This window comes from Coptis chinensis, chromosome 3, assembly GCF_015680905.1.
Source record: "Coptis chinensis isolate HL-2020 chromosome 3, ASM1568090v1, whole genome shotgun sequence".
Classification (NCBI taxonomy): domain Eukaryota; kingdom Viridiplantae; phylum Streptophyta; class Magnoliopsida; order Ranunculales; family Ranunculaceae; genus Coptis; species Coptis chinensis.
In genome coordinates, this window is record NC_141458.1 from 35490733 (window position 1) to 35516111 (window position 25379).

At 35.0% G+C, this 25379-nt stretch overlaps 2 protein-coding genes across 2 annotated transcripts; both read left to right on the top strand.

The window, feature by feature from the left end:
* The first annotated feature begins 8441 nt into the window (after positions 1 to 8441).
* Positions 8442 to 13348, top strand: MGT9 (magnesium transporter 9). The gene is made up of 11 exons (XM_086601689.1): positions 8442 to 8964; positions 9041 to 9070; positions 9207 to 9342; positions 9455 to 9576; positions 10667 to 10741; positions 10894 to 11121; positions 11197 to 11241; positions 12306 to 12350; positions 12441 to 12470; positions 12621 to 12740; positions 12828 to 13348. The coding sequence occupies exons 1-11, from the start codon at positions 8728 to 8730 to the stop codon at positions 12912 to 12914; spliced, it is 1155 nt and encodes a 384-aa protein (XP_086457815.1). The 5' UTR covers positions 8442 to 8727; the 3' UTR covers positions 12915 to 13348.
* Positions 13349 to 13544: 196 nt separating this feature from the next.
* On the top strand, positions 13545 to 24593 carry VP2 (vacuolar H+-pyrophosphatase 2). Its single transcript, XM_086601685.1, has 14 exons — positions 13545 to 13891; positions 14719 to 14922; positions 16211 to 16362; positions 16486 to 16633; positions 16714 to 16849; positions 17852 to 18024; positions 19197 to 19317; positions 21302 to 21489; positions 21675 to 22112; positions 22231 to 22395; positions 22488 to 22643; positions 22740 to 22851; positions 23210 to 23429; positions 24122 to 24593. Exons 1-14 carry the CDS (start codon positions 13799 to 13801, stop codon positions 24219 to 24221), a joined length of 2406 nt encoding a protein of 801 aa, XP_086457811.1. The 5' UTR covers positions 13545 to 13798; the 3' UTR covers positions 24222 to 24593.
* Positions 24594 to 25379: the final 786 nt, after the last annotated feature.

The following is a 25379-nucleotide window of genomic DNA, read 5'->3' on the forward strand; positions in this document are numbered from 1 at the left end:
ATAATAATAATAAGATGACAAAGCCGCATTTTATGTTTTCCAAGTTACTAAAGTACCCCGATGGGTTAACTTCGTCTTATAAACTTTGCAAGTTGGGCCGGGTTTGGTCTAGCACAAAAAACATAGAGGCTCAATGCTAAGTCCAATGGTAAGAGCATAGTTGTATAGAGGTAACGAGATAGTGTCTACTAGATTTTGGACCCGGGCATACCCCCGGGATCTATTAAATATTTTGTGTGCTGAAAATACTTTACAAAATATCTCACTCAAATTTTTAAATAAAAATATATTTTTATTGAAAATAAATCGAAATACGTTAATGAGCAGAAATTATGGTGCATAAATACTTGGAAACTAATAGATCAAATTGAGATAGTCTCTTCACTTTGTGGTTTAGAATATTAATCTGTAATTTTCAAATATAATTATCTTAAACTCGATCTAGCTTGTATAATAGTTTTTTTAGATTTATGGTGATTTAGCAAGAATCATCATCACACCGGCTTTACGTACTAATGTGTACAAATCACTAACACAGATTTATTGTTTCCATATCCTCAAAGAATACACTACTCCCACTTGAAAAGATTTATCACATGAACGTGTCCTACGAATGGGTGCTGTTATATTAAATTATTCTAAAAAAATATTAGCAACTATGCATAGCTATGAGATATGAAAATTATATTAATTACTCATTTAAATTTCTTGCACCACTTTTTATAAAAAGTAAACATCAAATCTTAATAAAACTCATCGACTTCTTTTTATTGTTAGGTTTAACAATAGAAGTTTGATTGAAGTTTTGTGAGAATGCCCAATGTGGCGAAGATAATATTGAAGTTACTTGAATAGTAAGGCATTCACAATCATAATAAAATAAATATGATAAGCACAACTTAAAATGCAAAACTATATTTGTCGAGACATTTATTCCACCTACATATAATATAAATATATTTTAGGATTATTAGTTCAATGCATTTGCATCAAGTTTCTTATTTTTCATTAATTATTCTTTGATGTTAGTTTAATGTAGTATGTTGCATCCAGTTTCCAAATTATTATTAATTATTCTTTGAGGTTAGTTTAATGCAGTTGCATTAAGTTTTCGATTTTCCATTAATTATTATTTGAGGTTAGTTCAGTGCAATTGCATTCACTTTATGATTTTCCGTTAGTTATTCATTAAGGTTAATTCAGTACAGTTGCATCCAGTTTTCGATATTTAGTTAATTAGTATTTGATATTAGTTTATTGTATTTGCATCCAGGTTTCAATTTCTCGTTAATTACTCTTTTAGGTTAATTCAATACATCTGCATTCAGTTTCTGATTTCCCGTTAATTGTTTTTTTAGGTTAGTTCGATAGTTTATAATTTTTATATAGTTTGCATACATGTAAGAGTCTATTTTTATAAACTCACTTTCGTTTTTGGTTCCTAATTACTCATAATTACTTATGTGATAAGGCTAAAAAAACAGACATTTATGCTTTGAGATTAGTATGATGCAGTTACATCCGACTTCCAATTTTCAGTTGACTATTTTTCGAGGTTGTTACAATACATTTGTATCCAATTTCTGATTTCCTGTTATTTAATCTCTGATTTTAGTTTAATGCAATTGCATCTAGTTTTTGGTTTTTCGTTAATTATTCTTTGAGGGTAGTTTAATGCAGTTGCATCCAATTTCTGATTTTATGTTAATTGTTCTTTGAGGTTAATTCAATGCATTTGCATCAAATTTCTGATTTCCCGTTAATTATTTTTTGAGGTTAGTTCAATGCACTTACATCAAATTTATAATTTCCCGTTAATTATTCATTTAGGTTAGTTCAGTGCAGTTTCATCCATTTTTCAATGTTTTGTTAATTAGTCATTGAGATTAGTTAATTGCATTTGGATCCAGTTTCCGATTTCCCGTTAATAAGTCTTTAAGGTTAGTTCAATACATCTGCATCTAGTTTCTGATTATTTATGTTTTGAGGTTAGTTCGATGCAATTATATCCAGTTTCTAATTTTCCGTTAATTATTCTTTGAGATTATTTCAATGCATTTGCATTTAGTTTTCGATTTCTCAGCAGTTATTAATCTATGAGATTAGTTCAATGTAGTTGCATTTGGTTTTTGATTTTATGTTAATTATTTTTTGAGTTTAGTTCAATGCATTTGCATCTAGTTTCCGGTTTCCCATTAATTATTATCTGAGGTTTGTTTGATGTATTTGCATACCGTTCCCGATTCTCCGTTAAATATTTTTCAAGGATTTGCATCCAATTTCTAATTTCCCGTTAGTTATTATCTGACGTTAGTTTAATGCAATTGCACCAAGTTTTTGATTTTTAGTTAATTACTTTTTGAGTTTAGTTTATTGCAATTGCATAAAGTTTCTGATTTCCCGTTATTTTATTATTATTATTTTTTTTTGATAAAATGATACTTTTTTTTATTTACTTACTGATTAATCGTTCAGTACAAATTCCTTGAACATCCGCTCTTATAGAGCTTAATACAAAAGCAGGTGGATGAGACCACCAGAACGAAGAGAACTCATTTAACAAGGGTCAATCACTTCGGTATATTATCTTGATGAGGAATTGGATTGGTCATCCAATCATCACTTGTAGCCTTGTGTCGACGCATGTCGAAAGCAAAAGTATCGACAACCGCAGTTAAGCTTCTCTATAGTTCCAAACCATCCTTGTATGTCTGAATCCCTTCAATAGGTGTTTGATGTCTTCTATTAGAGCTATGACAGATGAAGGTGATTCTTCTTTCTCACCAATTATTGCTTTATGAAGGAAAGATGAGTCCACTTCAATGATAATGCGATCGAGTTCTAACTTGTTTGCTACCAACAATCCCATTCTAAGTGCATAACATTCCATCAATATGGCATTAGCTCGCTTGAAAGGTGTTGCAAATTCATAAATAAAACCACCATATTACTCTTTGAGCTCAATTATGTATTTGAATCCAGTTTCCGATTTATTTTTAATTATCCAATGTGGTGTGTAATACCAACTTCTACTGATCCATCTGTAGTGTCCTTAGTCACCAGACACCAAGCGGAAGCGAGAGCGAGAGCGGAGGCAGGAGCGCGAAAGCGCCTAAGTTGATAAGCTCCCACTTTGAGAGCGTCCATAGAGCGCTTATATACACTAGTATAATTTATTAATTAATGAGTTATTAAATCATGAATATTAATTACCAATGATTTTTCAATTAATAAAAGAATAAAACAGATTAAAAAAAATGATCAAGGAACAAAAGAACAAAATAGTAAATTGTGTAGTATACCACATTTTACATTTTCACTTTTAAGTAGTAATAACTATATAAGGGACCAGTGGTCTTACAGACTACTAAAAAGAGTTGCACAAATACTAACTAGTTCTATGTTGGGATATGTTGGGATGGGGAGTGTAGAATAATGGCCTTAGTTATCTTCTCCTGACCTTTGCAATTTTAGTTTAGGGAGACCCACGGAATCTATCAGTTGAATGCATACAAAATACGAATTTGGTTCATTATTCTCCTTCAAAATGACACGAAAACTTGTGAAAAAACTCTTGCTAATTAAATATTTATCTCTTCAATTCTTCGATTGGGTTCTAAATCATACAGAATTTTGTTGATCTTCAATTTGCTCATTCGGGGTTTCAAATATCTGATAATACTCCAGATTTATAATTATTGTTTCTTTAAAACGATTGATTGGCTTTTAATTCAGTTATAAACTTACCAAATAAATTATCAAAACTTATAAAACTGCATCTCTCAACGTCAAGAGCGACTTTGAAAATTGAGAGCACGGTTTCAAAAAATTGAGAGCACGGTTTCAACAAGGTTTTGCTCTAAAACCGCCAAACCGCGGTTTGAGATCGGGAGCTCCATACCATTACCACGGTTTGTGTGACTAAGGTAGTGTCTTTGTAAACATGACATCAAAAGTAAATTATGCTTGATTTACTATGTGGGAACATCGAAAATTATCCAGTTCCCGATTTCTCATTAATTATTATTTAAATTATGCATGACTCACAACTATGTGGAATCTTCAAAAATTATCTACGAATGAGTGTTGTTATATTAATTATTCTGAAAAATATTTGCAAATATGTAGAACTATTATATATTAATATTATATATATCACTCAACCAAATTTCTTATAACGTGAAAACCTCATTCTCTATTAAAAAAAAAACTCACCTTTGATAAAATCCTTCAACTTCATTTTGTTATTTAATAATTGAAGTTTGATTAAAGTTATGTGAGATTGCCTAATAAGGTGAAATTCATATATATTGAAGCTACTTGAATAGCAAGGAGTTCCCAATCATACGGAAAGAGATAAGATAGACACCATTTTAAATGCAAAACTATACTTATCGAGACATTCCCACAACATATAACCCAATAGTGTTTTTGAGGTTAGTTTAATGCATTTGCATCCAGTTTCTGATTTTTCATTATTTATATTTTGAGGTTAGTTCAATACAGTTGCATCCAATTTCCAATTCCCGTTATTTATTTTTTAAGATCAGTTCAATGCAGTTGCATCCAGTTTATGATTTATCGTTAATTATTATTTTCGATTAGTTCAATACATTTGCATCTAATTTCCAATTTCTTGTTAATTGTTCTTTGAGGTCAGTTCAATGCATTTGCATCTAGTTTATGATTTTCTGTTAATTATTCTGTGATATTAGTTTAATGCATTTGCATCCAGTTTTCAATTTATCGTTTATTATTTGATAAAATTGCATTTGCATCTAATTTCTAATTTTCCGTTAATTAATGTTTGAGGTTAGTTAAATGAATTTGCATCTAATTTCCGATTTTCCGTTAATTATTTTTTGAGGTTAGTTCAATGCATTTGCATCCAGTTTATTTTTTGAGATTAGTTCAGTGTAGTTGCATCCGGTTTCCGGTTTCCAATTTTCCGTTAATTATTTTTTAAGATTAGTTTCACGTATTTGCATTATGTTTTTAATTTATAATTAATTTTTCTATGAGGTTAGTTCAATGCAATTGCATCCAGTTTTCGATTTCTCATTAATTTAATCTTTGAGGATTAGCTCAATGCATTTGCATTCAATTTCCGATTTTCCGACAATTATTTTTTTTATGTTAGTTTGATGTATTTGTATCCAAGTTTTTATTTTCCGTTAATTATTCTTTGAGGTTAGTTTAATAAAATTGTATCCATATTCCAATTTTATATTAATTACTTGTTAAGATTAGTTTAATGTTTGTATTTGCATCAAGTTTCTAATTTTTCGTTAAATATCATTTGAGGTTAGTTCGATACATTTGCATCCAGTTTTCGGTTCCTCATTAATTGTTTTTTTACGTTAGTTTCATTCAGTATTATATATTTTTTTAAATATTTGTCATTATTGCTTTGCCGTTATTTTTTTTTTTCATTTTCTATTATATATTTTGTGATGTTATTTTTTGTATAATTGTTTTTAACTATGTTTTGAGGCCGTGTTAAGAATATATTCGAAATAAGTCGGTATTTTATCATAGACACTAAAATTGTATGATTTGTAATAGGAAATTAGTTTATACAAATAACCTATTTTTTAATAATTTTTTTATTTGTTCAAATATATAAGAATTATAACACTAAAAATGTTTGATTCGTAATAGAAAATTACCTTTTAGTCTTTTACAAATCACCTATTTTTTGGTGATTTTTTTTATTTGATCAAATATATAAGAATTGAAAATACACTCAAACTCTCTAAATATAAGAATTATAAATACACTTAAACTCTCAAAAGATGTTCTATGTACGTGAGATTATAGGCTATTAGAAAATACTATTTTTCATATTAGAGTGCCACATAGGAGAGAGAAAAAACTAACTCTCATATTAAAGTGCCACATAGGAGAGAAAAAAAACTAACTCTCATATTAGAGTACCACACAGGAGAGATAAAATCCTCTATTAGAGGTCTCTGCTTTAGCATATAGACAATGTTTTCGACTCGACCATATGGGCGGGGCTCTTATAGTGTTTTACTTGATGGGAGTTTCTCTGTTTCTAATAGTGCAAGAAGTTCAGTAGGATGCACAACCCATTCAACATGTGTCATTAAGAATTAAATTGAAAATAGAACCATGATAATGATATAACATTTATTCTTTCAATAGTCAGGCTCGTGATTATCTAATACTAACTTTCCACCTACAATAAGGAAACCTTTATCTGGTTTTTGACAAAGGACGGCCACAAAACACCGTTATAACAGGCCGGCTAACAACATCATATTACCATTCATAAATTCATTGCCTCTTCATCTATTGTTTTGTTTCAGATCTATTGTTGCCTATATGTATGTCATTGCAGAAGTTACTCCCGTTATCAAACACAATAGATATACACACAATGGGGTGATAATTAAGGTAGTTATCTACATTATTTTGCAAACTAAAAGTTTAAGAATAATGATTTCTTACATCCATTCATCCTCATAAAAACTTTGATGACTTACATTTTCCAGTATATAGATGGCTATGTACCAAAACCAATATTCAATTCCATTTCTTAGGTATTATGAAGGGACTTTAAAGCAATTCAAAGAAGTCAAATTGTTTAGATATCTCTCAATTTCAGTCCTCTAGAAATTAGAGTTAGAGCATGTAACTTTTCAATAATATGTATTCTTGATACGACTGTTCATAAGTCACATTGTGATCAAAGCCCAAAACTAAATAAGGTAACTGAAGATCAAAGCCTAAGTATAGAACAGAAAACAAACTGAACACAATAGTTGCTAGAACTAATCGAAATGACAATTAACATTCGATCTGCAATTTCTAAGCCTTGACTTGGCCATAGAACCTGGATTTCTACCATGGCCAAACTTTAGTAAGCGTGTGTCTATGAGTTTGAGCATGATTTCCTCCAAGGCCAGTCTTGAGGTCTACTTCAACAGTGACTGTCTCAGAATAACGACACGTTTCTTCGATCACACATAAGTACATAACAACCCTTTATCATAAGGTAATTAGTTTTGACCACTCCATAGTTGGGGAAAACCTCCTATTGAGTAGGTGTGTCTATGAGTTTGAGCTTGATTTTCTCCAAGGCCAGTCTTGAGGTCTGCTTCAACAGTGACTATCTTAAAGTAACGACACGCTTTTTCAGTCCCACACAACAACCCTTTATCATAAAGTAATTAGCTTTGACCACTCCATAGTGGAGGGAAAAACTAATTACTTTAATATATAACAGAGTCGATGTCATGGTAATAAAACTGGCATAAGTTTTCAACTTACAAAGTACTCTTGCATACTAACTTTGAGAGTGCCAATGACATTTTCTTCTTGCCCAACCTTACGAGGACCTAAAAATAACAACCAAGCATCAGACACTGAAAACCCTGCCATTCATAATTCCCTGGTACATTCATGTTGAGTTTCAATTGATTCAACAACGCATAACAATAGTAGTGTGGGACGTGAATGGTTTCTAGCAGTTTTATACTTCTACAAAGAAGTTGCAGTGCTCATAGATCAGTTGCAGGTGCTCATAGAAGTTCCCTTAATCGATCAGGCCGGTCCTATATTTCATGGAAAATATTGTATACTTCTCATGAGATTTTGTCATCTCCATTAGACAGCAGCAAATCTAATTAGGCTATCTCATTAAGTACATGCTATTAAGTGTTTGAGTTTTTTTTTTGGTGACTTATTAAGTGTTGGAATTGAATTAGGAAACTGAAGGCAGAAACATAATTGAGTTTTTTATTATTTTTTTTGTTTGGTGACTTACTAAGTGTTTGAGTTGAATTAGGAAACTGAAGGCATGAACGTAATTGAGTTTTTTCCACGAAAAAACCGACATCCATGTGGCTTCACTCTCTTTTGAGAGAGTGCCACCTAGAATAGAGACTGTCTACATAAGATGTACTTTGCTTTAATATAGAGAGAGGTGATAGTAGATGGACCCAATGGTTTTTGGCGTAATTTGAAACAATAATCCATCCTAGGCGCCATTGGTAATAGCGGGTGTGAAAAACAAATTTTGTTTTGCTGGCCACCACTTACAAATGCGTGTGGAGTTTTAGCATTAAATCTTCTGCCTCTTTTGGCTTTTTTCCCAACTCTCTCTATATAAAAGATTGTAGATAAAAAGGTAATTGGACAAACGTAATTATTTAAAATCAAATTTGGTCAACACATTTTTTAGCTGCTTTTGATATTGGCGTGTGTGAAATGTTTTATTTTCTACTGCATTCATAGGCACCATACACTATCTCGCTAAAATTGGCGGTATAGATAGGTAAAATAATAGCGATAGCATTGACGGGATAGTGTTTTTACGCACCATTAGATCTCAATTTTCCTCATATTTGGTGAGACACCATTGGACTTGTCAAATTTAGTTGGGACTTGGGACACAGGCAAGTGTTTCTTCCTCAGTTTGGCATTCTATTATAGCTAAAAGAATCTTAAAATGTAGTCCAAAGTCGAAATACAAAATATTAGGTGGCGGGTCATTAAGTCAACTATACTGGGAGAGCCTTTCTCTTTCTGATCTGTTGTTTGACTTGCTTATTAATTATTACAATTAGCAAGTGCCTATGGTGTCGTCAGCCCAATATGACCCGGGTACACCGAACTCACTGACCCGCCAAATTAGGAAGCACACCTCCCTTTTATATTATTATTATGGTTTGATTGATTTATTACGAATGGTTTATCGAGATGACGGGGAGAGAAGGGTATATTGTTCCAGCAGATCCTGCTGCAAAGAAAACAGTGATATCTCGGAGTTGGATATTGTTAGATTGTAGTGGTGAAGGGACAATATTAGATGTTGATAAATATGCTATTATGCATCGTGTTCAAATTCATGCTAGAGATTTAAGGATTCTCGATCCTCTTTTGTCTTATCCTTCTACTATTTTAGGTCGTGAAAAAGCCATTGTTCTTAATCTAGAGGTTAGCTTTTTTTTCTTCTTCTTTTTTCTTTCTTTCTCGCTGCTTTATTCTGTTTTTTTGTGTTTTGGTTTTGCAGCATATTAAAGCGATTATTACTGCAGAAGAGGTGAGTTCTATATTACAATTTAATTAGCACTGTTATGTTTGAGAAATACGGAGGAAAAATAAAATAAATACCAAAATAGTTTATCCAAACCCACGATTTTTTCACGTATGCAGCCTCAATACTTTTTTGGGGACAGGTATTACTGCGGGACCCTCTAGATGACAATGTCATCCCCATAGTCGAGGAACTCCGCAGGCGATTGCCACCTGGCCAAGGAGACCTGAAAGAGGGCCTAAATGTGCAAAATGACATGGACGCGGGTGAAGAAGATGGTATTGAATTTTGTTAAAATGAAATTTCTGCTTCTCCTCATTTTTGTAAAGTTAATAGTCAACTCTGGTTGTATTCTCAGCTGTGCTCTTAATGATGTCCTGATGATTTCAGAGTCTCCCTTTGAGTTCCGGGCCCTTGAAGTGGCATTGGAAGCCATATGCAGTTTCCTGGATGCACGCACGACCGAGCTGGAAACTGCCGCTTACCCAGCTTTAGACGAGCTTACATCTAAGGTAAAAGGATCTTGTTTGATGTGATTGGTCAAAAGTGGGATAAAATTCACAGAAGGAAGGAAAATGAAAAGGAAGCTCATTATAATTGTACAAGTAAAGGAGAAAACAAAAGAACCTTATAAAGGTCAAAACTGCAATTTTGCAGTTGATTATCAATTCTCAACGTTTATTCTTGGCTGCATTTGTTGGAGCTAAATGTAATTTTACAATTGCTAGATTTATGACATAGGAATCGTCAGTTTTAACTTCTTTTCTGTCTGATTGTTCTCATTTGGTGGAATGAGTTCTGAAAGATCTTACTAATGCCTTTGCCTAATAATAGTACGCTATAGCAGAAATAAACTTTAGGAACCCTTATACTCTGGTGTATTACTTGACATAATTACAACATCTATCTGACATGGATGCACAGGGTGGAGGAGGAGATGATAGGGTTCATAGCCGAAGGTACCCAGGATTTTTCGAAACGGAGGATGAAGAACTAGAAGGCAAAATTGGTTTTGAGTGCTCTGCAGAAATCGAGAATGATGGGGAGGGTGAGGGTGGATGCGATAGTTGATGGAGCGGGAGCAGGATTGGAAGACTGAGAGCTGGGGGAGTGTGGTATCGGGGTGGTTAGCTGGATGGTGCTGATTTTAGTTCAGTGGCTATTTCTGGGATGCTATCTTGTGTTTTTTTTTTCCTCCTTTTTTTTGTTATTTCTTTTCTTTCTTTTTGGGCTTTTGTTTTGTAAATAGGGATCGGATGCTTGGTCTTAGGATATTAGCCACGAGCTTTTTCCCTAATCTTTTGCATTATATCACTATATAGACGTCTCTGATTAGGTTCTGAAATTGTATCTTCAGCAAAATTACCTTGAGATTCTTTCAACTGGTATTTTGTAATAGAAACATTCCATAGGTTTCATATCATAAACATTGCATAGGTTTTCACTTTTGAGAAAACACACTGCTCCCCCTCATTGTCATCTAATCTGTTGCTTTTTTGTCTCTGATGAAACTTGTATATACCCGAATGATTTTTTTTTTAATTGTTTTAATGTTTTTTTTGCGTAATATTATAATTAATACGATGATTATCACAAGTGCAGATTAGCAGCCGCAACTTGGACCGGGTTCGTAAGCTGAAGAGTGCAATGACCAGATTGACAGCTCGAGTTCAAAAGGTACAATTTCTTGTACGGTGTAAAGGAGGGCGATTAGTGATGTAAAACGACAATAATAAACGCCAACAAATTGTAATGAAACAATATCCAATTATAGGTTTAAAGCAAACCTATAATTTAATATGATGAAATTTAAGTGTATCTTTTTGCAGGTTAGGGATGAGCTTGAACAACTTTTGGATGACGACGATGATATGGCTGACCTTTACTTGTCAAGAAAATTGGCTGGCTCATCTTCACCTGTGAGTGGCTCTGGTGCACCCAATTGGTTTCCTGCATCTCCAACTATAGGGTCAAAGATATCCAGAGCTAGTAGAGCAAGTGCAGCAACAATTCGTGGAGATGAGAATGATGTTGAGGAGCTTGAAATGTTACTTGAGGTTGTAACTCTGAGCTACTAGTAGGAAGCACTTGAATAAGACACTAATCTAATCAGAGATTTGAATGTTTTACAGGCCTACTTTATGCAAATCGATGGCACATTGAACAAATTGACCACGGTATGTCCGACTATAATTTTGGATTTATCTGTAGTAAGCTAGATTTGGGATTGGGGTGACAGTTCATATAAGCCAATTTTGCCCATTTTTGTTGCAAATACGGCAAGTCAAGATGGGCTGATGGGGCATTAGTCTGTTCTTTGTTCTTTATAAGGAAACACTATTGGGGATTCAATTCTCACCACCATTCTATACATGCTGAATATATAGTCATTAGCGTTTTTTTCTGTTCTGCCATTTGAGTATATCTTAAAACGATCTTGTTTAAACGTGCAAACCATCTCAATTAAATATTATGAACTACACGAGGTTGTTTGTTTCTACAGTATTCTTGAAATTTACTCTGTTTGAGCAATGGTTAGCTTTCCATCATTCATGTCTATTACTCGTAAAGTACGTATTACATACTACAGTAATTTGTTTGTGCGAGTTAGTAGTTAACATTTTCATGCTGTGTTGGTTGCACTTGATATTGCTGTGTTTTTTCCGTTTACCTTTTACTGGACGCGAAGTTTAAAGTCATCTCCTCATTAATTTAATACCTGAAGTTTCATCTCCACCAGTCTTAAGCTTGGATAATGGAACCTGAATAATGTATATTAATTTATTTTAACACAGGAGATTATTATCTCGATGAAAGAGTTGATTTACCTTTGGTCGAAGATATGGGAGACTTGGAGAGATACACCTATTGAGAGATTCGTGTTTAGCTGGGAATCTCTGTTTGGGCCGTTGTAATCTATGTAGTCTTGAATTGTAGCTGTGTTTGCTTTTGTGTTGTTTGCTGGGTTGCTGTTTCTTGCTTTTGCTTTGTAATAGGATATCTCATTCTATCTGCATCGCGGATTATTAATTATATGTCCCTACATCACCGAGCGAAAAAAGAAAAGAAAAAAAAGTAATTTTATTCCATTCTCATGTCTGGAAAGCTTTGTGTGTGTGTTTGCGCGTGACTGTTCGTCGGATATGTAAAATCACAAGTCTACACAAGTGTACATACCTTTCTTCAGTAGTCTCTAGTTGTTACACTTGCTTCTTACTTCATAGCTTCATTTTGTGTCCAGTTACGGGAGTATATTGATGACACAGAGGATTACATCAATATTCAGGTAATTGCCTGGAAAGTTATAAAGTCTATATGTAGGTGGTTGTTGTGTTTATTTGTGCTCTGAACAAATCTCATGTTTCCATTTCTGCAGCTTGACAATCATCGAAATCAGCTTATTCAGGTATGTATCTTTCAGATACATTAACCCCGCAGCATTACTGGCCTCACCCATTCTTTGAAGATTATACTTGTCTTGAGGTTATTTCGTACAACATCAGTTTCTTGTGCTATTTCTCATGGACATTTTATTTTCCCTTTGTCCTGACCACAGTTAGAGCTCTTCCTAAGTTCTGGTACTGTCTGTCTCTCCATCTATTCTCTGGTAGCTGGAATATTTGGCATGAATATCCCATATACATGGAATGATAACCATGGTTACATGTTTAAATGGGTATGTATATTTTGCACAAGACTTTGATTTTCAGCAGATAACCTTCTATTGAGTGCACTTGGGTGATCTTTGGCATGTGGTGAGCAGGTGGTTATTCTCACGGGCATTACGTGTGCATCTCTTTTTTTATTGATCATTTCCTATGCTCGCCACAAAGGTCTTGTTGGTTCTTGATAAGTGGGTAAGCAGGTTCTCAAAGGATTTGAAAGAGGATCAACTCTTAGTTACACACCATATTACACATTAAGTCCGCCGAAGTTACATCACTGCTAGTGAAGCTGCTATAAGTGCATCCAGACTCTTCTGTTATTTATTAGTGCACCATTTTACGCTCTTGTCATCTACCGTTGACTTGGAGAAGACTCACATTTCCAGAGAGAGGATCGTTTCTCCTGCATCGTTCACAAATATGTTCATTTAACTGTATATGATACTGCCATTCTGACTTCGTCTCAGTCTTGGTTTTCCTTGGTTCAATATACCTCATTATTGATCCGCAATTATTAGTGATGTAATTGGTGCTACATGTCAGTAACCGTTCAGATACAAAATTGTTGCTGCACTCACATCATTGTTTCCAGATGGTATAAAATTTCTTTTTTGCTCCAGCTCAAACTATATCATTCCTAATTATGTATTGCAAACTCAAATGTAAACCAACGAAATGTCGAAATTTCAATTCTCAAAAAAAAAAAAAAAAACAGAAAGTGTGTCCTTTAGTGAGGTGGCACGTATGCAACCCACCAAACGGCGTTGCCTAGCTGCATATACATCACTAATAAAAGAGGGAGAGGAGCTTCCGTTACTTAACCATTTGTTTTTTTTTTTTTAATTGGCAGATCTGCTTAGTGAGTGAAATGATGACTTATTATAGTATTTTCATGTGTGATTTTATCTTTCGAAGATATTGACGAAAACTTGTGAGAGAGGAAAAAGAGAAAGGAATTTCCTAGGTTCATCCCAGATTATTCAAAATTCAGCGATTAGGTTCAGGGGCTGATTTGCCCCAGACTGCCTTTCCTGTCACTCGGAAGGTTAACACTTTCCATGCTGTTGCGATGGATGACGACTTGGAGGGTGGAGTCGTGGGGCTTTATCAAGATAGACCCAGGGCGTTTCCTACCATGCGTAGCAAAACATATGTCCCACTGGTAAACATCCATACTTTTATTTACTAATTTATTTATTGTATTCATAATTTCTTTGCTTTTTACCATCTTGTTTTTATATAATAATTACCTTCTTTCATCTTGTTATGACACGAGCTAAAATAACTGTGAGCACACAACTTTACGTAGTGTAGGACCCTTGTGCCTGTAATTATATAGTAAAAATAAGGATATAGAAGCATATCCAAGTACTGAAAGATGTTTGAAGAAATCTTTATGGTGAACTATGGAATCATACTCTACTGTTATGAGAATTAAGAGTCTAGTATCTTTAGGCGACTATTATACAACAATAACGAAAAAGCCTTGTCCCTAATGTCCACTATTGATCCACTCATCCACATGTATTCTGTGAGACATGTCTTTGCCATCTTTCACTTGTTTACAAGGAAGAGTCTCAGTAACACTGGCAACATATATGTGTGTCCGTAGCCAACTTGGGTACAAAGTGGACACAGAAAAATACTTCACTTACATAGAGAAGAGTTTAGGATTCAACAGTGGAATTCACGGCAAGATTGTAAAACTGGTTATAGATAACTTGCTTATATGGTTTTGGCAACCAAAGACACAACTTCTTAGCCATTTAGTTAAGTGATCTACGAGTTTGCAATTAAATTACATTGAAGTTGAACATCCAGGGAAAATTGTGGATGGCACAGTAGAGTTTTCCTAGTTAGATGGCTATCCTCGAAAATGACATTCGGCAGAAATTGTCTACTTTTTTGCATTGACTACTGTTTTGGTAAGCACGCCTTTGCTATATTCTTGTCTCTGATCATTCTCTTTTCATCGGTTGCTGAATGCAGATTTTTCGAATTCTGATGGGTATTAATGTTCGCGTCCTGTTTGTCCTTTTACTCTTGTGCTTTGGAGCTTTATTTTACATTGGAGCAAGTACTTCCCCAATCATTGTGTTTGTATTCGCTGTTTGTATTCTGAGCTTCCTTCTTTCCATCTATCTTACTAAATGGGTGCTTGCAAAGGATGAGGGGCCTCCTGAAATGGTTCAGGTTAGCTTTGATTTTTCAATACTTGGTTGTGTTCTTGAAATTTCTTTTTTAGAACATTAGGTTTACTTTTTGTGTGTTTTGTTGTTTTTCCATTCTCAAAGTTCTTTTGTTAATATTTAGTCGTTGTCCTAATGAAAAGTGAAACAGAGGAAAGGCACTTACATGCTTAACAAAGTCAATGATACAATTAGTACATTGACGTGGTTTAAGCATCTAGGGACGTCAGAGGTATAAGAGACATGGTCCTTTGCTGGAAAAATCTCATTGAAACATTGAAAAAATAGAGCCGAGTAAATGTATTTTTTAAAGCAGTCCTTACACTAGGGTTGTTGAAAGCAATTACTGCATTTTGGGAGCAGGAATCCCTAGCTGGGCTTGTCAAAAATATTATCGAGTAAATAGTCTTTTGAAGGGAAAACAGGGAATGAAGATTCTTTGTTGTCTTGAGAGGTGTCTAGTGGCCCACGGTCAAGCCTTGGGGATTAGGCTACAGGTCTTGGGATTGGTTGCTACCATCACCTAGGAAGGGGTTTTAGGAGTTTAGGGGTTTAAGATAGAAATTGAACCATTAGAAAAGAAGGGGACTTTTTGCTTCTAGCTTAGAGGTGTTTCACGTCATTTGTTTGGTAGTACTTGTGTACCTAACGGAAAGGTGAAGGCGAAAAGGCTATGCTCAACTTGGAATCTTATAGTGCATGTCCAATTCGCCCAATTCCGACTTTCACCTAGAACCCATAGTAGAATTTTGATGTTTGAGATTTTAATTGACAATTGTGTTGTTAGTCCGAGCATTTCAATGTCGAATTTCATGCCTGAGATTCCATAGTTAATGGAAAAAGTCCTAAATAAGAAGACATTTGGGGCTGGATAACTTGCTAAATAAGAAGACATTTTTATATCAATGCTTGGTAACTTTTGAGTTTCAAAAATTTATGGCTGCATGGATGTAGACATTTAGAACAAACGTTTTTCTGATTAGTTCTGCAATTGTTCCCCTCAACTTTAGCTTTCATTTCGAATTAAAACATGTTTTTCAAGTCCTTACTTTAGTTCTCTTAGTTTATGATCTAAAATTGGCAAGCAGTAATAAGGTCTAATAAATTGAAAATGGATACAATTAACAACCAGCAGTAGTAGCATACTAGCATGTAAAAAATTGCAGGTTCTATTTTATCTTAAAAAGGGAGAAAAAAAAAAGAAAGAAAGAAAAGAAAAGAAAAAGAGGAAAAAAAAAGGAAGGAAAGAAAGGATATTTGGAACTTGTCTGAGGTTGTTATTCACTTTCTAGATTTCAGAAGCCATACGTGATGGGGCAGAAGGCTTCTTCCGAACCCAATACGGGACTATTTCGAAGATGGCACTATTGCTAGCACTGGTGATTTTTGTCATCTATTTGTTTCGCAGTCTTACTCCTCAACAAGAATCTTCTGGTTTTGGGAGGTAAAGTTTTATTAACCTATTCGTTGTGATCTATATTTAGTTTTTATTTTTTATTTTCCTCCTTTTGTTTTCACTATTACTTGACGTTTTTTCCCCATTAACACATGTTCCGTGTTCTTCCAGGTTGTCATCTGCGTATATTACAGTGGCTTCTTTTCTTCTAGGGGCTGTATGCTCTGGTGTTGCTGGCTATGTTGGCATGTGGGTGTCAGTACGTGCAAATGTTCGTGTATCCAGTGCAGCAAGACGTTCTTCAAGAGAGGCTTTGCAGGTTTCTGTCTACTTGGTTGAGCTCTAAATAAAGTCAATTGCGAACTTTTATTTTATCTTATTGGCATATATTAACTACAGATAGCTGTTCGTGCTGGTGGTTTCTCTGCATTGGTTGTTGTTGGCATGGCTGTAATGGGAGTGGCTATCCTTTATTCCACATTTTATGTTCTCTTGGGGGTAGACTCCTCGCCAGGTTCAATGAAGGTTACTGATTGTGAGTGTTGAATTTCTCATAATTATTGATTGAATTTGTCTTGAGACTTTACATATGATGTAATTATTTATTTGCTCATATTAGTTATTCAGTATTCACTTATGACTAGTGTTAAGAATATGATCATATTCTCGACATAGACCGAAACAACTTTAGTTCATGGCTCATATTACTTGTCGACATATGCTGGTATAGTGATATGCGTTACCAGGTGTTATAGAGGATCTATAATTTGTTAGGGTCATTGTAATTATTGTATGTTGCACATTAATAAATTTCTGAGCTACTTGCCTTTACCGATTCTAGATAGGGAAATTGTAGGCTTACATATTAAATTAAAATTTTTTTACCATGCAATTGCGTAGCTCCAGCTCCTCTCCGAAGAGCTAACAATATTAAAATGCAGTATGAAAATATGTAAGTGTGAGTAGAATGCTTACGTAGTCTATGGTGAGGTTTTAGTTAAAGTGCAAACACACAACTATGATTGCACAAGCGATATACTTTACATGGAGTGGTGCACCGTAACTATAATTGATACAAAACTGATAGGTCTGATAGGTATATACTATATAGGCGACCCTTGAGGCCCACTCATGAGGTGAAAATTCTGGATTGGAAATCACCATGGGAAAAGAAAAAAACTATATCCATTTGTATGCTGTTATTGTTTCGCCGGGAGGCGGCCTAGTATCCCTACTGTGGTCCAACATATGGACTAACCCAGGCAGTTTGACACCGCTGTACAGTAGTCTTTTCAATTGTTTGTGAAAATTCTCACCACTTAATCTTTTAATATGTTATAATTATAATTTCAATTCTCAACATTTGGAGGTTAAATATTCTTTGCTTGTTAATGCCGTTGTTTACACTTCCCAAAGTACCGTTCTCCTAATCATTTGCGCTAATCTAGAGCATATTATTGAGTTCCTTTTTGATAGGTAGAAAAAAATCATTGTACAATTCTTTGACGACCTGTCTTTTCTGTTCTCTATCTTGTAGTGCCTCTTCTATTAGTGGGGTATGGTTTTGGAGCTTCATTTGTTGCTCTTTTTGCCCAGTTGGGTGGTGGAATATACACTAAAGCAGCTGATGTTGGAGCTGATCTTGTCGGAAAAATAGAGCAGGGAATACCAGAAGATGATCCTCGAAATCCTGCAGTTATTGCAGATTTGGTACTGAATTTTTCCTTTTTTTTGTTGGTGTTTCTTTATCTAAGAATCTTTCTTGGGCTTGGTTTTGTGTGCATGACAATGTTGTCATCTACTTGAGCTAGACTTGCTGCTATTTTTAAGGTTTTCGCTGTTTGATATTGCGGTCCTATCTGAAATTTCTAGAAGGTATATGTTTATATTGCATTTTTCGTTCTTCAAAATTTATATCTGAAATTTGAAAAATTGAAGAAGAGATTTAGAGTGAGAGACTGGTTCTGTAATTGAAAGGAGAAGAAATGATTGGTAGTAGGATGCCCCAACCAAGCTTAGGAGAAATAGAAATAGCACCTTAACACAAAAGCTGCGTCTTTAAAAAAGAATAAATGTTTAGGATCCAAGTCTTACAAAACGGAATCCACACCCTTAAAAAGTTGCAATGAGCAGCCCAAGGGTAGCAAACTTTCCAAGTCTGTTGATTACGTTTTGAAGTTGTGTGCTATCCACAAATTTTAATATTGCATACAGAAGGTCATATTATGCACAAGGATAATACATAATAGTCCCTTGATTAGGACGCAACTACTATTTTTTGAGTAGCTACTATTTTGGTAAATTGTAGCTTTTGAGGATGTTTTCTCCATTTTTCTTTCTTTTGTTGTGCTCGTAGGTTTTCTCGACCAATTTCTTTTTCTGTTCTAATAAAAATGGAATCCACACCCTTAAAAAGTTGCAATGAGCAGCCCAAAGGTAGCAAACTTTCTAAGTCTGCTGATTACGTTCTGAAGTTGTGTGCTATCCACAAATATTAATATTGCATACGGATGGTCATATTATACACAAGGATATAATACATAATAGTCTCTTGATTAAGACGCAACTATTTTTTGAGTAGCTACTATTTTGGTAAATTGTAGCTTTTGAGGATGTTTTCTCCATTTTTCTTTCTTTTGTTGTGCTCGTAGGTTTTCTCGACCAGTTTCTTTTTCTGTTCTACGAAAAATCTTTCACTTTACCGATAAAAAAAAGAAGCAATTGCTTGTCAGAGGGCTACCATCTATCTCATATATGTCATTTGTAGCTTGTACTATAGGATATCTCATCCTTTTTAGATTTGATTTGGAAATATATAAACTATGGACGGTTCTAGATTTGATACTGATGTTATAACAAATTATTCTATTGTTATTTGCAAGGTTGGAGACAATGTGGGGGATTGTGCAGCTAGAGGTGCCGATCTCTTTGAAAGTATTGCCGCGGAAATTATCAGTGCCATGATTCTTGGGGGAACAATGGCTCGTCGCTGCAAAATTGAAGGCAAGTGCTACTCATTTCTTATGTTTGATGTGTAAAACCCAAAAACGACATGTGCACACACACATGCAAACTGTTAAATGTGGGCATCCAACTCAAAACCAATTGGTGATGAGTTGATTGGCCCATGAACTTATATATTTTTATGCAAGGCTTAACATATCCCATGTGGGACTAAACATCTTAACTCATACAAAATAAAAGTGGGTGATACAACATGCTTTCTTTAGATAAAGCTATGTACATTCATGCATTCTGAAGTGCTATTGTTTTTCTTCTTAAAGTGATTCCATTTAGTTGAGTAGAAGGATTTAGAGATTTTTCTGTATTAAGATCTGGATGACTCATTTTATAATAGAATTGACGTTATCTCAATCTCGGAAAATAGGGACACAAAGTTATTTAGGGGAAGGGCATTTGGGTGCATGGTATGAGTTAGTTACTTCAGAGTGACGGATACCATTTGAGACAGTATAAAGTCAGTTGTCGTTTAATATTGAATTTTTTAAATTAATACGCCTCATTCATTGCATATTTGTCGTACCTTCACTGTGGCCTTGTGTTTTTCTGTTAAAGATGTGTGAGACGCATAGATCAGTTGATTAGATATTACAAATGCCGCGATGAATATGTTTCTTGGGAGTGCTTTGGAATGAACAAAACCCGAGGATACTTGAGAATAAGGAGAAGGCTACACATATGATCCCGGAGGAAACTAGGGAAGTTATGTATGATTACTCAAGGGGAATTGCATTTCTTTTTTCAAGATTTTGTAGGTGGGAGGATACTATTGTGTTATTTGAGGGAACCTAGCAATGCTTTAAGAGATGCCTTTAAGCCTCGGGGAAGAAGACCTCAATCTAAAAAAAAAAATGCTGAAAATATTATAGAAAAAGTATTAGATAATTCGAAACGAATAAAAACAAGATCATGTCATGTGAAGAAATTTACTTAGACCTGCATGGAGTTATCAAGGCTTGTGAACTATAGTATAAACATATTATGAAGAGAGAACTAAATCTGAACTGTCGGTTGAAAATGGATGGTTAGATTAAAACCCTATTAATGCTCTTTATGTATTTAAGTATTTAAGAACCTTGCAAATTTCAACCTACTCTTGGAATTCCGGTTGTTCAAAATTCTGTGGATTTTGAAATTTCAAACTGTGGTATAAAAATACCTTATTTATTGACTGGGATTTATATGTGATCTCTAATTATAAAAGGATAGGTTTGTTAAAAATTATAAAAAAAGAGTGCTGAAAAAGGGGCTTCATTAAGGCCTATCCCTTGCAAAGCCTTGAAGTGTACGTATTGAGGCGTATGCCTCATTTGTGTGAGGTGTATTCCTTTTCAACTAGCTTAGAGGCTATAGCCTCATTGCGTTTTTGTTAAACACTGGAACCTAGCAAGTAAGTCTTAACATCGTGCTAAACACTAGTAGCATGCTATTTGTAGGTTAGTTCAAACGCCTCAAAGGTCATCTAACTTAGCTTACTAATGTGGCTATTGTTTTTTCGTCTCTCTCTCTCTCTCTCTCGATGTTGTTAGCGTGTGTTACTCTAGCACACACCTAATACCTTCTTTGTTAGATGACAAAATATATAGGCGATGCTTGCTATTTTGTGGATAAGCCCATGTTGATGGTTTTTTATACAAAAGGGAGTGCTTTTCCCTTGGGTTTAGTGTTGAAGGAATTCAAGAAGATACCATTTGTGGTGTTTCAGTTGAAGGAATTCAAGAAGATACTATTTGTGGTGTTTCAGTTTTTTTCATTTTCATTGGTGGATGGTGTTGATGTCTTATGTCTTTTCTTTCGCTTTGTTTAATTGTTTTGATGTAGTAAGATAGCTCATCCTACTTTCTACTTTCCAGTTACCATTTTTCTGTTAAAAAAAAGAAGAAGAAATGTTGTTGATGGTTTACTTTGGCAAAATTTATATGCTTTTCCTCAATCCACAATAGTAATCTCTTGCTTCTCCCTGCAGATCCATCCGGTTTCATCTTGTTTCCGCTCGTTGTGCATTCTTTTGACCTGGTGATATCTTCTGTTGGAATACTCTCAATCAGGGGTACACGTAATCCTGGAGCTAAGACTCTTATAGAGGATCCAATGGCAATTCTTCAGAAAGGCTATTCTATCACGATTTTCTTAGCTGTTCTAACTTTTGGCGCGGTAATTATTTGTGTGATTGTAGGGACATACTGTTACTTAGGTTGATTGATTCTAGTTGCTGTCGTGCTGTGTTGCCTCTTGCTTGAGATTATCTTTTTTTTCATGCTGAGTTCAATTGACAATTTCTTCTCCATGTTAAGCTTTATTCTGATGCTACATTTATTGGTCCTTTGCTTTCTTTACAGTCTACTCGCTGGCTTCTTTATACTGAGCAAGCACCTACCGCATGGTTGAACTTTGCCTTATGTGGCTTGGTTGGAATCATCACAGCATATGCTTTTGTCTGGATTACCAAGTACTATACGGATTACAAGCATGAGCCTGTTCGCACCTTAGCACTTGCAAGCACTACAGGACATGGGACTAACATTATTGCTGGCATCAGTTTGGGTTTGGAGTCAACGGCTCTTCCAGTTCTCGTCATAAGCATAGCAATTGTTTCTGCTTTCTGGTTGGGTCGCACTTCAGGTCTAGTAGATGAAACTGGAAAGCCAACTGGTGGTCTATTTGGAACAGCTGTAGCGACAATGGGAATGTTGAGTACTGCTGCTTATGTTCTGACAATGGATATGTTTGGCCCAATAGCTGACAATGCTGGTGGAATTGTTGAAATGAGTCAGCAGGTAAATCTGTTATTCATTTGAATATTCTCTATTAGTAAGAATCTGTTAATCTTCATCCTCAAGTTCTGTCTTTATTAAGTAAGCATGACGTTACTGTATCAATTTGTGTCTTTTATAGCCTGAAAGTGTCCGGGAGATCACAGATGTTCTTGATGCAGTGGGAAACACTACAAAAGCTACCACCAAAGGATTTGCTATTGGATCTGCTGCACTCGCTTCCTTCCTCCTTTTTAGTGCTTATATGGATGAAGTGGCATCATTTGCTCAAGAATCTTTTGAACAGGTGCTTTGATTTAGTTCCACTTTGAACTAGTTTATTGCATTTTTAGAGACATTTACATTGCATCTCATTTTCCTTGAACAAATCAATTTCAGGTTGACATTGCAATTCCAGAAGTTTTTGTTGGAGGACTGTTGGGCTCTATGCTTATATTTTTATTCAGCGCATGGGCATGTGCCGCAGTTGGCCGCACTGCTCAGGAAGTTGTTAACGAAGTCAGGAGACAATTTATTGAGAGACCGGGTATAATGGTTAGTATGTGGTCCTTTAATAACTCTGTTTATATGTGAAGTAGGCTGGTCTCACTCGTTGACGACTCATTGAATCATTTTATCATGCGTAATCAGGACTATAAAGAGAAACCAGATTATGGGCGGTGTGTCACTATTGTAGCATCCGCATCTCTGCGGGAGATGATAAAGCCTGGTGCTTTGGCAATTTTTACACCTATGGTGGTTGGTAAGTCCTTTCTCTTTGTGGGAATTACAGCCTTACAGGCATACATGTCAAGTCATTTTAAAGAATTTTCTAGGTTTGGAGCCCCATAGGAGGCATTTCTGTAGTGTTGGATTCTTGAAAATTTGCTCATGAACATAATCATCATGTCTATGACCAGCAGGTCTTCAAACTTTGTGCTAATACATTAGGATCAGCCGTTTTCATTTTCATTTTCATTCTCATTCTCATATAGTTTAGCTTTAGCTAGACTTTAGAAATGGGATTTTTGATAAACTCTTTATTGTTTGAACCATGTTGATGACAAAGTACTGTGATGCTTTATCCTTTAACAAAAATGTTTATAATATTTGGTTTGCAGGTGTGCTTTTCAAAATATTGGGGCGCTTCACAGGTCATCCTCTTCTTGGAGCCAAAGTTGTGGCCTCTATGCTGATGTTTGCAACTGTCTCTGGTATTCTCATGGCTCTCTTTCTAAATACTGCGGGTGGGGCTTGGGATAATGCAAAGAAGTATATAGAGACTGGGGCTTTAGGAGGCAAGGGAAGTGATTGTCATAAGGCTGCAATCACGGGGGACACGTAAGTAAACGTTTTTATATATATATATATATATTAAATTTCTTACATTTCACACATTTATCAAGCATTTGTTCAGCATTAAGCCATAACCACATGGAGTACAAGCTAACGTATCTATTTTCATATGTGTTTGTGCAATTCAGTTAAAAAAATTACAGTTATGCTATTAAATGAGCCGTCTCAGTTCGACAGCAACTTTACGTGAGAAAAATAAATAAAATCTAGAGGATAGCTGTGTATAATTGTATATTACTACTATAGGTCAGTTTGGCTATATTGTTTTTTTTTCTTTGTGCATATTTGATCGTCAAGGTTTAATGAGGGACTCATAGGCAGAGGTGCTTGATGTATGAGGGTTTTGATGCACATTGATGGATTAATACTGAGCCAATCTCTTTCCTTAGTGTTTTAAGCTTTTGCGGTGACATTGGAGAAAATATTTAGAGTTTATTACATTGTTGTCACATGTTTTAGTAATAATTTTTGGATGACATGTGTCTTATCATAATGATCTTTTGGATAACCGTCAGGTTGATTTAGTTTAGAATAAATTTAGTAGCATTTTATGTGATACTCTCTCTCTCTCTCTCTCTGCTTGCAAGGTCTGTCTTTGATTACTTGATGATTGGTGGATTTCTTTGATATAGCATGGCTCTTAAGAGTTTTTAAGATGACATGTTTTTTTCTTTCAGTGTGGGAGACCCGTTCAAGGACACTGCAGGACCATCTCTTCATGTTCTCATCAAGATGCTTGCAACAATTACTCTTGTTATGGCACCAGTTTTTCTTTGAGAGTTATCGACATTTTTTTGGGTCTTCTCCACAGATGAGGCACCTACTTAAACATCAGGCATTTGATGTTTTGTATACATTGCATATAGTTATCTAGATATGAGGCTTCCCCCCAACCCCTTTTTGGATCTTATGAGTCTAATGTTGAAATGACTACCCTTTTGGGTCGTAGAATCTTTTCGGAGTGGTCTACACAGATGTACCCTTGAAAATGTTTACTAGGATTAGGAGTACATAAAATCTGTCAGCATCTATTATTGTTCTGAGATCTTTTAGTTGCTATTGAGCTGGGAAACAGGATATTCCCGATGGTGATCTAAACATATGTAGTAATTCAATGAGCATAAACATATTATTTACACTTCAGTTGAACTGATTGTTTTCTCTTGAAGGAGTATCCAAAAGAGCAATTAATCCGGCAGATTTAAATAGAGCCTGTTGTAAGGTCCCTGCACCGAGTGTTCTCTGCCTCAAATCTTTAGCGGATTTGGAGTTGTATTATTATGATTTAGTTAGATTCTTACAGGACATGTTGCCAAAGCGATTTAGATGTGTTGCTTAAGGTTTAAGTCGCATTTGTCTCGAATATATACTTTAGCCCAGCTTGTAGAAAAATTGAACTTTCTAGATAGTAGGGATAGTTGATTTGATTTGGGAATCCATTGATTTTGATTGAAGCATCTAATCAGCTGGTGGTCCAAACTGTAGCAGCTGCATTGTTATTGTCCGATTACTCTTAAACGTAGAAACATCAAGTCAAACAATCATTTTCTAGAAAGATAATTTGTTCAGTGGACGTCGCAAACAAGTGGATGCTGCAGGCAGAATTTCTTTGCTGTGGCTGGTGGGGTTGGGTCTTTATATTTTGTTCAATAGAATGAGGATGAGGTTTTGGGAGATGTTCCATTTTAGGCTTGGTGACTGTGAGCCGTGAGGATGAAGTAACTCAAGTAAGATGACTATAGAAGATCTCAAACATAATACAAAATATCCTGATATTTGGGAATATCTATCCAATTTTTAGAAACTCACATATAAATTTCCGAGTATCTGCGAACAGCTACCGGGAGATGTTCTAGGCTTGAGATAATACAAAAATATATATTTGGAAATAAATTTTGGTGAAAATATTTTCAATGATATTTACGATATATATAT

Coding starts and splice junctions, on each gene's coding strand:
- MGT9 (XM_086601689.1), top strand. CDS start 8,728: ATGACGGGGAGAGAAGGGTATATTGTTCCAGCAGATCCTGCTGCAAAG. Junction 8,965..9,040: donor CCATTGTTCTTAATCTAGAG/GTTAGCTTTTTT, acceptor TTGGTTTTGCAG/CATATTAAAGCGATTATTAC. Junction 11,122..11,196: donor AGCTTGAAATGTTACTTGAG/GTTGTAACTCTG, acceptor AATGTTTTACAG/GCCTACTTTATGCAAATCGA.
- VP2 (XM_086601685.1), top strand. CDS start 13,799: ATGGATGACGACTTGGAGGGTGGAGTCGTGGGGCTTTATCAAGATAGA. Junction 16,850..17,851: donor TTCAATGAAGGTTACTGATT/GTGAGTGTTGAA, acceptor TCTATCTTGTAG/TGCCTCTTCTATTAGTGGGG. Junction 18,025..19,196: donor CTGCAGTTATTGCAGATTTG/GTACTGAATTTT, acceptor GTTATTTGCAAG/GTTGGAGACAATGTGGGGGA.